This window comes from Telmatherina bonti, assembly GCF_933228915.1.
Source record: "Telmatherina bonti genome assembly, chromosome: 6".
NCBI classification, from domain to species: Eukaryota; Metazoa; Chordata; class Actinopteri; order Atheriniformes; family Telmatherinidae; genus Telmatherina; species Telmatherina bonti.
In genome coordinates this window covers 30737936-30751001 of record NC_136624.1, presented here as the reverse complement: position 1 = coordinate 30751001, position 13066 = coordinate 30737936, and the positions used below count along the sequence as shown (strand labels likewise).

Genomic DNA, 13066 nt, shown 5'->3' with positions numbered 1-13066 from the left:
ATTTAAGAGGATGCTTTATTTTTTAATGTAATCTTTTTTCTTTTTTACAGATTTTAATGAGCTCAAGTGCTTACTTAAATCCTGAAGATAAAATGATTTATTTTTCATTTCGTACAAGGATTTGAATAAACAAAAAGGCCATTGCTAAGCGATTCTTATGGCTTGCATTGCTGATTGCAAATGAAGTTGCATTATTCTGTAAGCAAGATGGATTTTGCAGTACTGTTACTGTACATTAATTGTTTGTGCAGAACCATCATTTAAATAACAAAGTGCCAGTAGAGCTATGGCAGACACTCGCCTCTTGAAAACATTGTAGTCTGTTTATTTTTCTGGCATCTGGTTTAAAGATGCAGTACTATGTACCAATGACAAAATTTGTTTTTAAATGTTTATATTTTAACTTTTCATATCAAAGAAATGCACTAATTGCATTAAAATGGGCTCTGTTTTATGGAATTGATTGAAAGGCTAATCAAACCCAGATAAAAGTGGAGCCGCACATGAAGCTGGTCACTCTTTTAAAGGTTCTCCACTCGTACTGCAATAGATTGTTGATAAACTTAAGCTTATTTTACTGATTATCTTTTTGCAAAGCTGTCTCTGATGGTCTTAGGATTGGGGAAATATTTGGTGTGGCATAAACTGCAGCTTCTCAGGGACATAGAACAGAGTTACTCATGTCTCACATTTACCTTAACAAAACCAGCAATAATAGTTACATGCACTGCTACAATAGTGAATTTATTACATGGTACATTAGTGTTTCAGGTCATCACTGTGGCCAAACAGTGCCACCAGCTGGTCCTCATACTGGGAGATGTTCCTCTTCATGATGTCCATGCAAGGTCCCAACAAACGCTCAAATGCCTGAATATCCATTACTGGGGAAAAAGAAAAACACTTTTTTAATGTGGTTTTCTATTTGAAGCCTTTCAGTTTCATGTTGCAAAGCTGAAATGTTATAGTTTGTGAGTTATGGATCTTAAGTCTGGTCTGCAGACACTTGTCATAGACTGATTTAGTTCTTTGTGTAACCCTCGGCCAAAATGTGAAATGACAAATGAGTTACTTTAAAAAAAAGAAATGTGGCTCCATTAACAGAAACAGCAGCTAAGACAAAACATGCTTAAAATTGTACATTTCTTCAAAATGTCTGTTTCTGTACATGTCTGAGTAGAACCTTTCTTTATTGTGTGTAATTGTTTCGTCTTGGCCCCAAATGTGTTCAGATTGTGCAACAAGGAAACCCCAGCATCACAAAGTTCACTGCCGGGATGAGCCGGTCTGGATTCATGCTGGGTGTGCTACATTTTGACCTTGTTATTGGCCTGGTAAAGAAATTGATTTGTATGACAACACTTTTCTCTCTCTCTCTCTGAAAGCTGATTTATCAAAATCCAATAGTTCTGTCAAAGAAATGTTGACTAAATTAGACAAATGTGTGAAATATAATCATGCTTTCCCAAATGATAGGCCACATTTAAAAAAGAACAATTACAATAGAACTGAATTATTTTCTAACAATTGCATGCTAAATTTAATTGAAATTAGTTAAATATGCCATTTCTGAATGGAGGATATCAAAACTAATGAGGTTACCTGGCAGCAGGTCAGTAACATGATCAGAACGAGGAGGTTGAAAATTTTGCCTCAGCCAGCATTTTAATTCATCCCTCAATATGAAAGTAGATGATAAAGTAACATTATATACGTTATATGAAATTATAAACAATTTGGAGGTTTAGCTTCAGAAAATCTGAGTGGGCGAAGACAAAGACAGTTAGGGCTGTCAACTTTGGGTCCTCAGTCAGCACCACATTAGAAAATGACATGTTTCTGTCATGGAAATCACTGCATCAACTCAGGAATGCTTCTGAAAAGACATTTTCAGTGAACAGAGTTTCTCACTGCATCCACAATTGCAGTTAAAACTACAGTGGAATGAAAATGCTCCAGCTCGACAGCAGCCCTCTGATAGCCCAACTTCATGAAGCTCAACTGAGATGAAGGGAAGAAACAAAACTGGACATTTTCCTGCTACATCATGGATGCAGCATCCTCCAGGGGAAACTGAGCAACAATCCAATCTATTATTTGAGTGCACTTCAATAACTTGCACCCATGTTTATGTGGGTGAACTGAACATGCTGAACACTTGCGGGGCCTTCTTTAATTCTTTCACTTCATATGCAGATTTTTTGAGCGACAGATTCTTCAGATTGCAACATTTTTAGGGGAGGGTTTTCTGAATTCAGCAAAACCTACATTTAGCCTGTTTTACACCATTGTGGTTCTGTTATAAAAGAGTCAAAGTACTGAATCAGGCTACCTGCAGTCCAGACTCGCCACATACTGAAAACATTTGCAGCATTATGAAACAACACAGTAAAAGAGACCCGTTATGCTGAGCAGCTGGAACATAATGAAAAGAGGGTATTTTTCTAAGTAAAATATTTTAACAGTTTTGTCAATTTCATTTTTTTTTTTTTTTTTTTTTTTAATTTAATTTTTTTTTCTTGTCCAGAATTTAAGCAGGCAAAATGGATTTTCTGGATGTTCTGCTGGACAAATTTACTTTGCCAAGGACAGCATTATAGATATAATGCTCCCCTTGATATTCTGGATTTTAATGTTATTTTTCTATTTATTTTGCATAATTGTTTGTATTAAAAAGTTTGTACTGCTGGACTGGACCGGAGAGGACAGAAAGAGAAACAAAAAGAAGAAAGAACAGAAAACACCTTGTAGAGAGAAAAAGAGAGAAAGAAATTTTCATTTCATTTAAAGAGGAGAGATACATGTGTGTATACAGATTAGGTTTGTCCATTTTTAATTTTATGTTTATTTAATATGCATATTCTCTTTATCTACATTTTATCCAACCATTTTTGGACTTATGAATATGTAACACTCAGACTGAAAGAAATGATTGTTTGTTTGATGTCTTGATTGAGAAGACCCAAAACTCTGACATGGCAAAGTAAAAAATCTTTACATACCTAAACATTTAGTCTCTCCCACTGCATAGACGGATGCCGCACGAGGTTTGTTGGTCACCAGCGCCAACTCCCCAAAGTACTGGCTTCTTGAGCAACGAGCCACCTCAACTTCTGTGTTATTCTGCTGACCTGTCTTCGTCTACAGCAGAGGGAGTAGTTTTATAAAACTTGTTCGTGTGTAAAACAGCAAGAAATAAAAGTTGACATCACAGCAATGCAGACAACTCTAAACCCAAAGCTTCCTTTGGCCTCACTCCTTTAGTTTCAAAAGATGAAGGGCGCCTTTTCTAGGGACACAGTAGTACAAATACTTACATGTGAGTATTTGCTAATCCTGCGTGCCAATAGGAGTACTAATAAATCCCATTGCAGTTCTCTGGTAAGAAGAATACCAGATGCGATGACTGGTTTATCGTGTGATGTATTAAATGGGTCATTCTGCAGCCATCCTCTAAATGTGAGGCTTGAAAACTGTCAGAATCTTCATTATTAAGGAGGATGAAGTGGTTTTTGGTGGACTTGGTTCACCATTGTGACAAGGCACCTACATACTAAAAATCAGCTTCCTTCACTGTGACAATGCCAAATATGGATTTGTAATATGGAATGACAACTTTGAACAACTTTGTTGTTTATGCGTTTGTGTTTAAAAAAAACACTAAGATATTAAGGTTTTGCATTAATTTTAACAGCTTATCTGTGCAAAGTATAAGAGGTAGGAAAAAGGGGAAGAATTGGGATTTAGACTTATATAGACAAGTTGTACTTACTTTGGTTTTTATCATAATCTTCACCTCTCCTGATTCAACAATGTAGAAACAATCAGCCCTGTCACCCTGGATGTAGAAGCAAAAATGACTTTTATCAGTATACAGGTAATAGAGAAAGCAACATATTTAAAGCACTGTACCTGTGTTATTATGCATTCCCCATCTCTGAACACTCGGACACCCAGAACGTCAACAATCTTCATCCTCTCCGCGAGCTGAAAGTGAAGCAGGACACATTTAATATGCAGCTGATGGACCTCAAGTATAAGGAGACTATGTTCATATATCCTTTGATTATTTTGTATACACAACATCTGTATTTATTACAAACCTCGAGGGACTTCAAAAGAGGAACACACTCTATGAAGGCCTCATACACGCGCCTCTTCTTTGCATTGTTTTTCACAATCAGTCTGTGAAATGTGGCTCGATCCTGATGTGGCAGCAATCAGAGAGCATGTCACTCACGTTTCTTTATTTCACTATGCAAAATTATAACTGAAAGCATGCTTGACACTCACCAGGGCCCACAGGGCGCCCTCCTGTGTTGCAATGATTGTTGCAGCTCGCGGTGTGTTGTACATAAGAGCCAGCTCCCCAAAACTCCCTTTGTTATTATATTGTCCTACACACACACTCACTCCACCCTTCTGCACAAAAATATCATACACGCCTCTGGTAAATGACAAGACACAAAGAAGAAGTCAGTGTAATTTATCTGACGACAATGTGCTTTAAATATTAAAAGGAAAGCCAACTGAAATATCTTACTTCTCTATGACATAGAAATTATCCCCATCGTCTCCTTGATCTATGATGTGCTCCTGAGGTTTGACAAACACCTCAAACATGGCATCCAAAATCTCAGAGAACTGCTCCTGGACGACATAAAGAAAAGCAAGTCTGTTGTCTTTGCTGACTATACATTTATAGCAGATTTACAAAGAACTGACATCAGGAGAACCTTGGGATTTATGGAGATGGTGGTGCTGAAAAGTATATATATATATATATATATATAAATAAATAAATATATAAAATCAGAAGTATTACACCTGAATTCCATACAGCTGCTTTCTTTCAATCCTAATTTTATAAACCCAGGATTTTTTTGGCAAAATTACAATCTAAATAACTCAAAGACAACACCTAAGCCATGAATTTGGCTTTATTTACACGTACGGCCATTTCCCACACACATGGCGTTGCAGTGGAAGATGTTGGTCCAACTTGTCAAAATCAAATCACAGCATAACTCAGCTACACATGTAACTGAATGACGATAAGCCATCTTGGTCTAAAGTAGATCAGGCTTCAACTATGATATTACCACCACCTAACTTCTCTGGTTTTACCTGAATGGACCATCTTCATCAGGGAATTGGATCATATTTATGCTGAAATATAATTTCACAGGATTCTTACATTTACAAGTACCATTGTATTTTGTCCAAAATAACTGGATGCTGCCTCTCCCTGAATAAATTAGACTCTTGGGATGTAAACAGATCTGACAGCTCTCAGCGGTAGTGACACAAAGGACAGATCAGAGATCTTTCACTTCTTCATTAAACCACTTCCCTTCATTTTAAGTGTAGTACCTTTTCTAGAGTTTTAAACAATAAAATATCTTTGCATGCATCCTGAAGCCGCTGACGCTGCTGGTCTGTTTTGGGATGCACGACCTGAGGCTCCGCATCGTCTTTATCATCGTCAGGGTTGTAGGCCTCTGCACAAACTGCAACAGAACGTTAAAATACTGCATGTTTACATCAGCATTAACTCATTTTCATCACTCAAAGTCTTCTGGTTACCTACCAGCAGCTCTGCGAATACCTCTGCTGGGGATTGGTTCTGAGGAGAGAGTCAGAGGTCAGCATGTTACACATTGCCACAGCTCATTTGACATGTTTTTGCAGTGTGACGTGAGGATACTCACTAACAGAGTCCTTCTCTTCCTCTTCTTCATCATCTTTGTTGGGTTTATTTGAATCAGTTTCAAAAGGGACTCCTTTCTGTTCTGGATTGGTGCTGGGTTTCTTGCTTTGCTGCTCTTTCCTTTGGCTCTCCAGGACAAGTGTAAAGTGCTGCACAGCAAATTCAGCCAGGTTAGGAGGCTTGCGACGAAGCACCTCCACTGTGTATCCCTGCAGCAGCTCTTTCAAACCGACCGGTATCTCCAGATTACTCATTGTTCAGGTTCAGAGGTCAGGGGCCACGCTTTGACTTCTCACACTAAAACCTGTAGAAGACCTTAATCTTTACTGAGCTCAGTCTATAAAAACCTGAGATATTTCCCCATCAGCAGTACTGAATGCTACCAAACAACTGGCTGTCTGAATAAATGTTACGGAACGGGGTGACTCTCCTCTTCCACTCTGCACTTTATTGATTTCTTTATTTAGCACAGCTTGTCGGAAAGTATTGACACAGACTTTTCACATCATTTGTAATTAAAGGCTGAGCAGTGGACATATGTCTCTCTGGACTCAGTGCTTTTAGCCAGGAAGTCTGGCTGGTTTTACACATCTAATGCAAAATGATAAAGAAACATGAAACCTAAAGGAACTTATTGGTTGGCTGGATAGAAAACTGGAGAAGAGAAGAAAAATAGCCTAAAAGTTAAGACACAGACGAACAACATGATATAACACTATATTGATATTAAATGCAAAGCTAAGGAGGAAAGACATCAGCAATGATCTTACAGAAGCATGTTAATCTGGGAGGGCCATTTTAAAATGAACTAAATCGAATTATTTTAGGGAGAAAAAAAATGTCCCAGTGAAGCAGAGAATCCAGCATCATCCCAAGGTCAAACTGTGAAATAGTCAGAGAAACTGTCAGCAATTGAAAGTATGATTAGAAAAAGATGGACAGTGTAAAAAAAATAAAATAAAAAAAAAAAAAGCTTTTTTTTTCTCCCCCATTTAGGATTTGTTAACACAGTTTAGAGCAAAGTTACATAAAAAATAAAAAATAAAAACCACAAAATGTTTGGATCTTTAAAGAAAATCTTAAAAAGGTTGAAAGCAAAGTGGAAATGTTTGAATTGGCTCAAAATGAAATCACATAACCAACATATCAGTATCAACGCTAGCTGTGAGGCGTGTTCGTGGGGCTGCAGTGGGTTGGAAAAGTTATGCAGGTGAAGGTTCCGGTCATGTTGCAGTCATTAAGTCGGCCATGTACTTCTCTATGTCCCAAAGTATTGTCGAGTCAAATGTGAGGAGCCTGCTTGACAGCTTAGACTGAGCCTAGACTGAGCGCATCATGAAACAAGACAGTGGTCCAAAATGCAACCACAAATCTACAACAGCATTACTGAAAATAACGACAGTGTGGTAATGACGCCTTCAGTATTTTATTTTCCTGTTGCAAGATAAACTCCAGATCTTCACCCAGCTGAGATGCTGCAGCAGCATCTAAAGAAAGCTTTGCACAAGGGAATTTCTGCAAACTTTGATGAACTGAAGCAGCGTTGTGAAGAAGACACTCCCCCATAATCATGTTAGAGACCACTAACATGATGCAGAAAAATATTATAACTTATTGCCACTGAAGGCTCTAGAAACTTAGGGCTATACGTTGTATCTTGTTCTTTGCTAATGAAAGTGTAATATGTTGTTCTAAAACTGTATTTAACTCAGTTCAACATGTGATAAGGACTAATTATTTATTTTTATGTCCCAATAACTTAACCTTAGGAAAGCCAGCTGACTTCCTCTTTTAGTCATTTCTATTTTCATTTGTATTGACTTTGAAAAACCTCTCAATATTACATCACTTCTTACAGGAAGTGTATCAAACGAGTGTATCAAATGAGAGCAGACGTTTTCTTTGGCCACTGAAGTTCAGATATAAAAAAAAAAAAAGTTGTCATTTTGTCCCTGTTTATGAGTGAATATTATCTGCTTTACAATCTAATAAATATTTATAAACCAGAAATGTTTTACTGACAACTTTATTGCTTTCAGTAGATGAAATTGTTTTAGTTATCTGCTTAGGTTTTACATAATGCAGTAAAACTAGATGTATAAATAAGAAAGGATACTTAATAGAAAAAAATTAACAGCAAAGTAGTATTTAAAGATAGATTCTGTTTTTTTATTTTTATTTTCTGTAGATGATGACATTCATATAACGTTTAATCATTCATTATTACTCTTACAGTTTTATGTTAGACAAACAGATGGTGTAGTATTAAATGTCACAGATGAGGTGTGAAGGTACAGGATGCAGACAGCTTGAAGGCGTGTGCGTCTGAGAGACTGAAAACACTTCATTCAAATGCACCTTTTCCCTGATATGAAAATCTGTTTGCAAAAAATAAAAGGTAAGGCACAGCATGTTTACATCACTCCTTTTCTAAAAAAACAAACAAAAATAAAACAAACGTAAAGCAATCAGGAAATAACTAAAACCAAAGGAGTGAGAACATTCGACTGTCTGAATCCGTGTGTACTGGCACTGTTACCGAGCGGTCGTAACATCTCAGTAACACAAAGTTAAAAATAATCAAGTGCAATATTGGAAAATTGTACAAATCTTCTAATTTCATTGGATTCATTTGTGTGTGTTTGTTGGTGTGTGTGTGTGTGTGTTCTCCAGGGATTTCCAGCCGAGGTGGCTCGAAGTGTCCATCACAGGTTTGGAGCTAACCAGTTCAGAAACTTCATTGCCAGCTCAAATCCTAGGAAACAAGCCTGAAAACAAGACAACAAAGACATGTTTAGTTTGAAAGAAAAGTGTCTGAAAAAACACAAATGATTTATTAAATGAAAACGAATGATGCCATTTTATTTTACATCCCGTTTTGTAACAGTTATTTCTCTCATATCATTTCTACACAAGGCTGCGTATTGTTACGTTTCTATGTTCATCCGTTGCAGATAAGGCAGGCGTTGTCGGTCCGCCCATGTCCTATCTGACGCTGTCTTTGTTTCAACTGATAAGCATTTTGGGCTCTTGCTTTTTATCCCACCACTTCATTTTTTTTTTTACCTGTTTATGCTCCTTTCCTTTAAATCTACAGAGCTGGTTGCATGAAATTTGGGAGTTTTTGCTCTTTTTGTGATCCCAGATGTGAGACCACCAAATAAAACTGGATTACATTAAGGTTACAAATAGAAAAGCCTTGACATGCGCTTTTTATTGTGCTAAAAAAAATTTTAAAAAAAGTCAAAACGAAGGACACTTACTGCATTTGCAGGGAAAGCTCTGAGCATGACAGCACTGAAGCCTTTATACAGAGAGGCTACGCCTTCCTCCCTGATCAGCTCCCTCAGGACGTCTCGGAAACCATTGGGATACTTTCCTTCAGGAGCTGAAAAAGAGTTGCTTTATCGTACTCACTCTACAAGTTTTTTTCTTTTTCTGTAAGAGAAAGCTGGAGCGGAACACACAATGAGGGGAAATCTGCAATTTTTTTCTTAAACTCCACAAACACCTTAAAATCTGAATTTAAGCACTAAAATTAAGAACTGCACACGAAGAAACTAAATATAAACAAATATTGTTTCGAAGCAATTCATTTCTTTGGTGAAAGCCAACCTGTTTGGAAGCGCGACTTGAGCACGTCGGGGGGGATTGCAACAGCCCAGTTACAGATCCCGGCCATTCCACCGGCGAACAGTACGCTGGGAACACTGAGTTCATTGTGGCTGTGAAGGGGGGGGGGAGAATGACGGCTCAGGCTGCTCAGAGACCTTTTACTGAGAGCATATTAATACAGCCAGGAAGAATAAATACCTTTTTCCTGCTGGTGTGAGGAGGTTCTTCAACCACTCATAAGACATAAAGTACATCCCACTGGCTGGAACATCTGATTACACAAAAACAAACAAAAAAAAAAAAGGAATTGCAAAATGTTCCCTTAACCTGAAAATATCTGTAAAATAATTTAATTTAACTGACTTTTAAGCATAAAGAGGATTACCATATGTTTCTTTGGCAAATATACTTCTAACAGAGATGCTCTTTGCAACAGAGACACTATGACAAATGTCTCCAACCCAGTCCTACAAGGTCCGTAATCCGGCAGGTTTTCCATTATCCTTTCTCCAACACAGCTGATTCAAATTATTGATTGTTTGTGCAAAACCTGATAGGTTTTTAGATCCATTTAGTTTTATTCAGGTCTGTTGAAGCACAAATACACGAGAAACCTGCTGAAATGCGGACCTCGTAGGACGGAGTTGGAGACCTCTGCACTATGACAACAATCTACAGGAGGACTTGATTAAACAACTTAAGTCAAATTACATAAAGAGGCAAATGACTGATTCAACACGTAGGAGACGGCAGGCTACAAAGCAGCTGATAAAGTTAAAAGAGCTCCAAAGGTTCAAAGTTAATTGCACCTGGCAATGTTACTTAGATTTGAACGGATATGATCCATTTCTACTGCGCTGACTACAGCAGCGACTGACCAACTTCATCCACAACTGCTCACAGCTGGAGCTCCAGGTCTGTTTAGTCAACACTAGCTGATGCGAACTGATGACCCTCAAACTGAGATGATGAGATCAATTAAAAATTTTTAAAAAAAGATTTGTAGTTTTAAGAACCTGACACTGGATGTGAAGCTCTGCACTCAGTAAAACTGTGAACCACTTTGTCAACCAGACAGACGGAGAGATGCAGAATTTAAAAGACGAGACCAAAATCATTTGATAAGGGTAGAAAAACTGCATATTGTTGTTACTCCAACTCTAGAAAGTTCCTAAATAAAGTAAAGTTTGATGACATAAAAATGAAGCAACGTCTCTAAATAAAGACAGACCTCTCATGAGTGTCAGAGCTGTGCCTTTGTACACTCCTCTGATTCCAGATTCTCTGTACAGCTGCTTGACGCAGTCCATGGGACCTGCATACTTCACCTCTCCTGTGGAGGCCTGAATCTACAAACACAGAAACAGAAAAAAACAACTTGTATCGCACATTTCTTCCACATAACGTCCAAACTGTTTAAAGTCATTTCACATCTGCATAAAGAGGAGGCTGAGCAAAAATGTATGGAATCCACTACATAGAGACAAAAAATCATTTCTGACCTGTAGGAGACATTTGATACGCTCACCGGGAGCCATGATGGCGGTGGTGAAAACACCTGACAACATCCCAGCAGCAAATAGCTGTGGATACCTGCAAGAGACAAGATCAACAAGCTGCTACATGGATCCATCACCTGCAGAGCGTCTGAGGCGATGACGTAAACCACCTACTACAGAGCAGTCACCTACGTTAGGATATCATCAGGGGTTTTCTGTTGTAGTTTCTTTCCCAACCCGAATCCAAAGAAACACACGGCAAACATGGGTGTAACTCCAATTATTGGCGCTGCCATTCCTTTATAGAGTCCTTTCACACCCTGGAAGGAAATAAGATGATGAGGAAACATCGGTGTGAGGACGGAAAGGAATTCTGCAAAACTATTTATTTATGACAGACATGCTGGCTGTGTGCACCCTCACCTCTTTGGCTAAAGTCTTTTTGAAACAATCGATAGTTCCAGCATAGAGGACGCTCTCTCCAGGCTTGGGTTTGGGTTGAGTCTGTAATCTCACCTGACAGAAAAAGAAACGGGTCAGGTGAGAGGTTTTGCTTTCCACACAGATTTGTTATTCAAAAGTAGCTCCTGCTCAGCAATCATGTAGTTACACTTTGCAATTTAAAAGACACCATGGCTGTCCTTAAAACTTAGAACTGGATTCTTAAAATGCTCCTTTTCCCACTTGATATTAACCTCAACAAACACCAGTGAAATCCTAAATGCAAAATTAATCTACAAAATCAAGTCATGTCAAATTATCTAAGATCTCCAACTTCTTTACTAATCTTTTGGCAAAAAGAAGACCTATTTTTAGACAATAAAAGCATTTAATCCTAACACACAACATGGTTCAAAAGGAGACGTTCTGGTGACTTGTAACTTTACATTTCTTAAATTTTTCTTTATCTCCATTGTTTCCTTTTAAGTGAACCAAATGCAACATAACATTAAGATGTGATGCTGTACCTCTGAAAGACATTTTCAGATACACTACAGATGGGTATCTGTTATAAATAAGTGTGAGCCCACTATGTCTGTCAGGGCACATTCATCCCTGTAACCGTCTAAATCAGCGGTTCTCAACCTTTTTGTAACACAGTACACCTTGTAAAGTATTATTTCAGACAAGTACCCACTAACCACTGCAAAGTATTTTTAGTTCAGAAAACGCATAAAATACACCACTTTGTCATTTGTGTTTGGTTTATTAAATATTTGTTTGCCTTGTCAAGGCGACAGTGACTGGCGGATATGATTTGGCTCAGAACAGGTGGGGTTCAATTCAAGTCAGAATGCGGGATTTTAGGAGGAATGAAATGGTGTAAATCTAAATGTAAATTCAGTTTATAAATGTAAACTTACATTTATTGAAATATAATAAATATTTATATATTATATTTATATTATTTTATTTAAGGATGTTTTAAAGAAAAAATAAAAGATGTTTCCAAATAATTCCAAGTACCCCCTGGAATACCTTGAAGTACCCCCAGGGGTACACGTACCCCATTCGAGAAACAGTGGTCTCAATAAATGAAAGGGATAGGCTGCTTTGGCAGTGAAATATTTCTGTCATTACTCCTGCAAAAAACCTGAATGTCAGCTTGTAAACTAGGAAGTTTTCTGCTATTCTTAGACCTGCTTCAGGTGAGGTTTCTACCTGAGAGAGCAGCAGGCCACAACGTCACGTGACACCCTGAATCTGAGTCAAAGGGCTGCAGTAGCTGCAGTGACATTAACACTGAAAACAGCAGCATGTCTGTCAGCTCTGTACCCAGATGTTTCTAGTCGATTGTTTTCCTCCTGCAACATTGTGACCCCCTCTGACAGACAGCATGTAGCAGCATTTACCTTGATGGTGTCCAGCGGGTGTCCTGCGAAGACAAGGCAAACCCCTCCAAAGCCTCCAGCGAAGAAGTTCTTCATCGGGCTGATCGGCTGCGGCTGTTTGGCCATTTTTATGATCCGCCCCCTGGAACCGAAGAAGAAAAGCAGAACATGAGAAAAACCGAAGAAAGAAACACAGAGACTCGTAAAGAATGTAAAAAAAATAACATCTCACCTGTACGGCTTTGCCTCAAATAGATGAACAGACGAGCTGCTGCTGTCACTGCGGTCTGCAAGACCTTTAACCCACTTATTTTCCCGGAACGGCCTGACTGCAACACAATACGGCGGTACGTCTCGGTTTTACGTCCGACTAGAAACTTTGGGTTAAGCTTTGAATAAATGAATGAACT

The 13066-nt window shown here is 38.3% G+C and overlaps 2 protein-coding genes across 2 annotated transcripts; both read right to left on the bottom strand.

The window, feature by feature from the left end:
* Positions 1–454: 454 nt before the first annotated feature.
* On the bottom strand, positions 455–5964 carry prkar2ab (protein kinase, cAMP-dependent, regulatory, type II, alpha, B; the record flags this gene model as incomplete). The annotated part of the gene is given in 10 exon segments (XM_079241792.1): positions 455–884; positions 3003–3141; positions 3773–3838; positions 3913–3987; positions 4104–4205; positions 4294–4447; positions 4544–4650; positions 5374–5523; positions 5525–5531; positions 5708–5964. Coding segments are annotated over 10 exon segments (1182 nt in total). The 3' UTR covers positions 455–759.
* Positions 5965–7850: 1886 nt separating this feature from the next.
* On the bottom strand, positions 7851–13002 carry slc25a20 (solute carrier family 25 member 20). The gene is made up of 10 exons (XM_079242534.1): positions 12889–13002; positions 12678–12798; positions 11248–11340; positions 11017–11144; positions 10828–10918; positions 10557–10674; positions 9524–9596; positions 9326–9435; positions 8974–9098; positions 7851–8478 (listed from the first exon to the last, which is right to left on the bottom strand). The coding sequence occupies exons 2-10, from the start codon at positions 12780–12782 to the stop codon at positions 8416–8418; spliced, it is 906 nt and encodes a 301-aa protein (XP_079098660.1). The 5' UTR covers positions 12783–12798; positions 12889–13002; the 3' UTR covers positions 7851–8415.
* Positions 13003–13066: the final 64 nt, after the last annotated feature.

Coding starts and splice junctions, on each gene's coding strand:
- slc25a20 (XM_079242534.1), bottom strand. CDS start 12,782: ATGGCCAAACAGCCGCAGCCGATCAGCCCGATGAAGAACTTCTTCGCT. Junction 10,919..11,016: donor ACCCCTGATGATATCCTAAC/GTAGGTGACTGC, acceptor TGTCTCTTGCAG/GTATCCACAGCTATTTGCTG. Junction 8,479..8,973: donor GAGCTTTCCCTGCAAATGCA/GTAAGTGTCCTT, acceptor TCTTGTTTTCAG/GCTTGTTTCCTAGGATTTGA.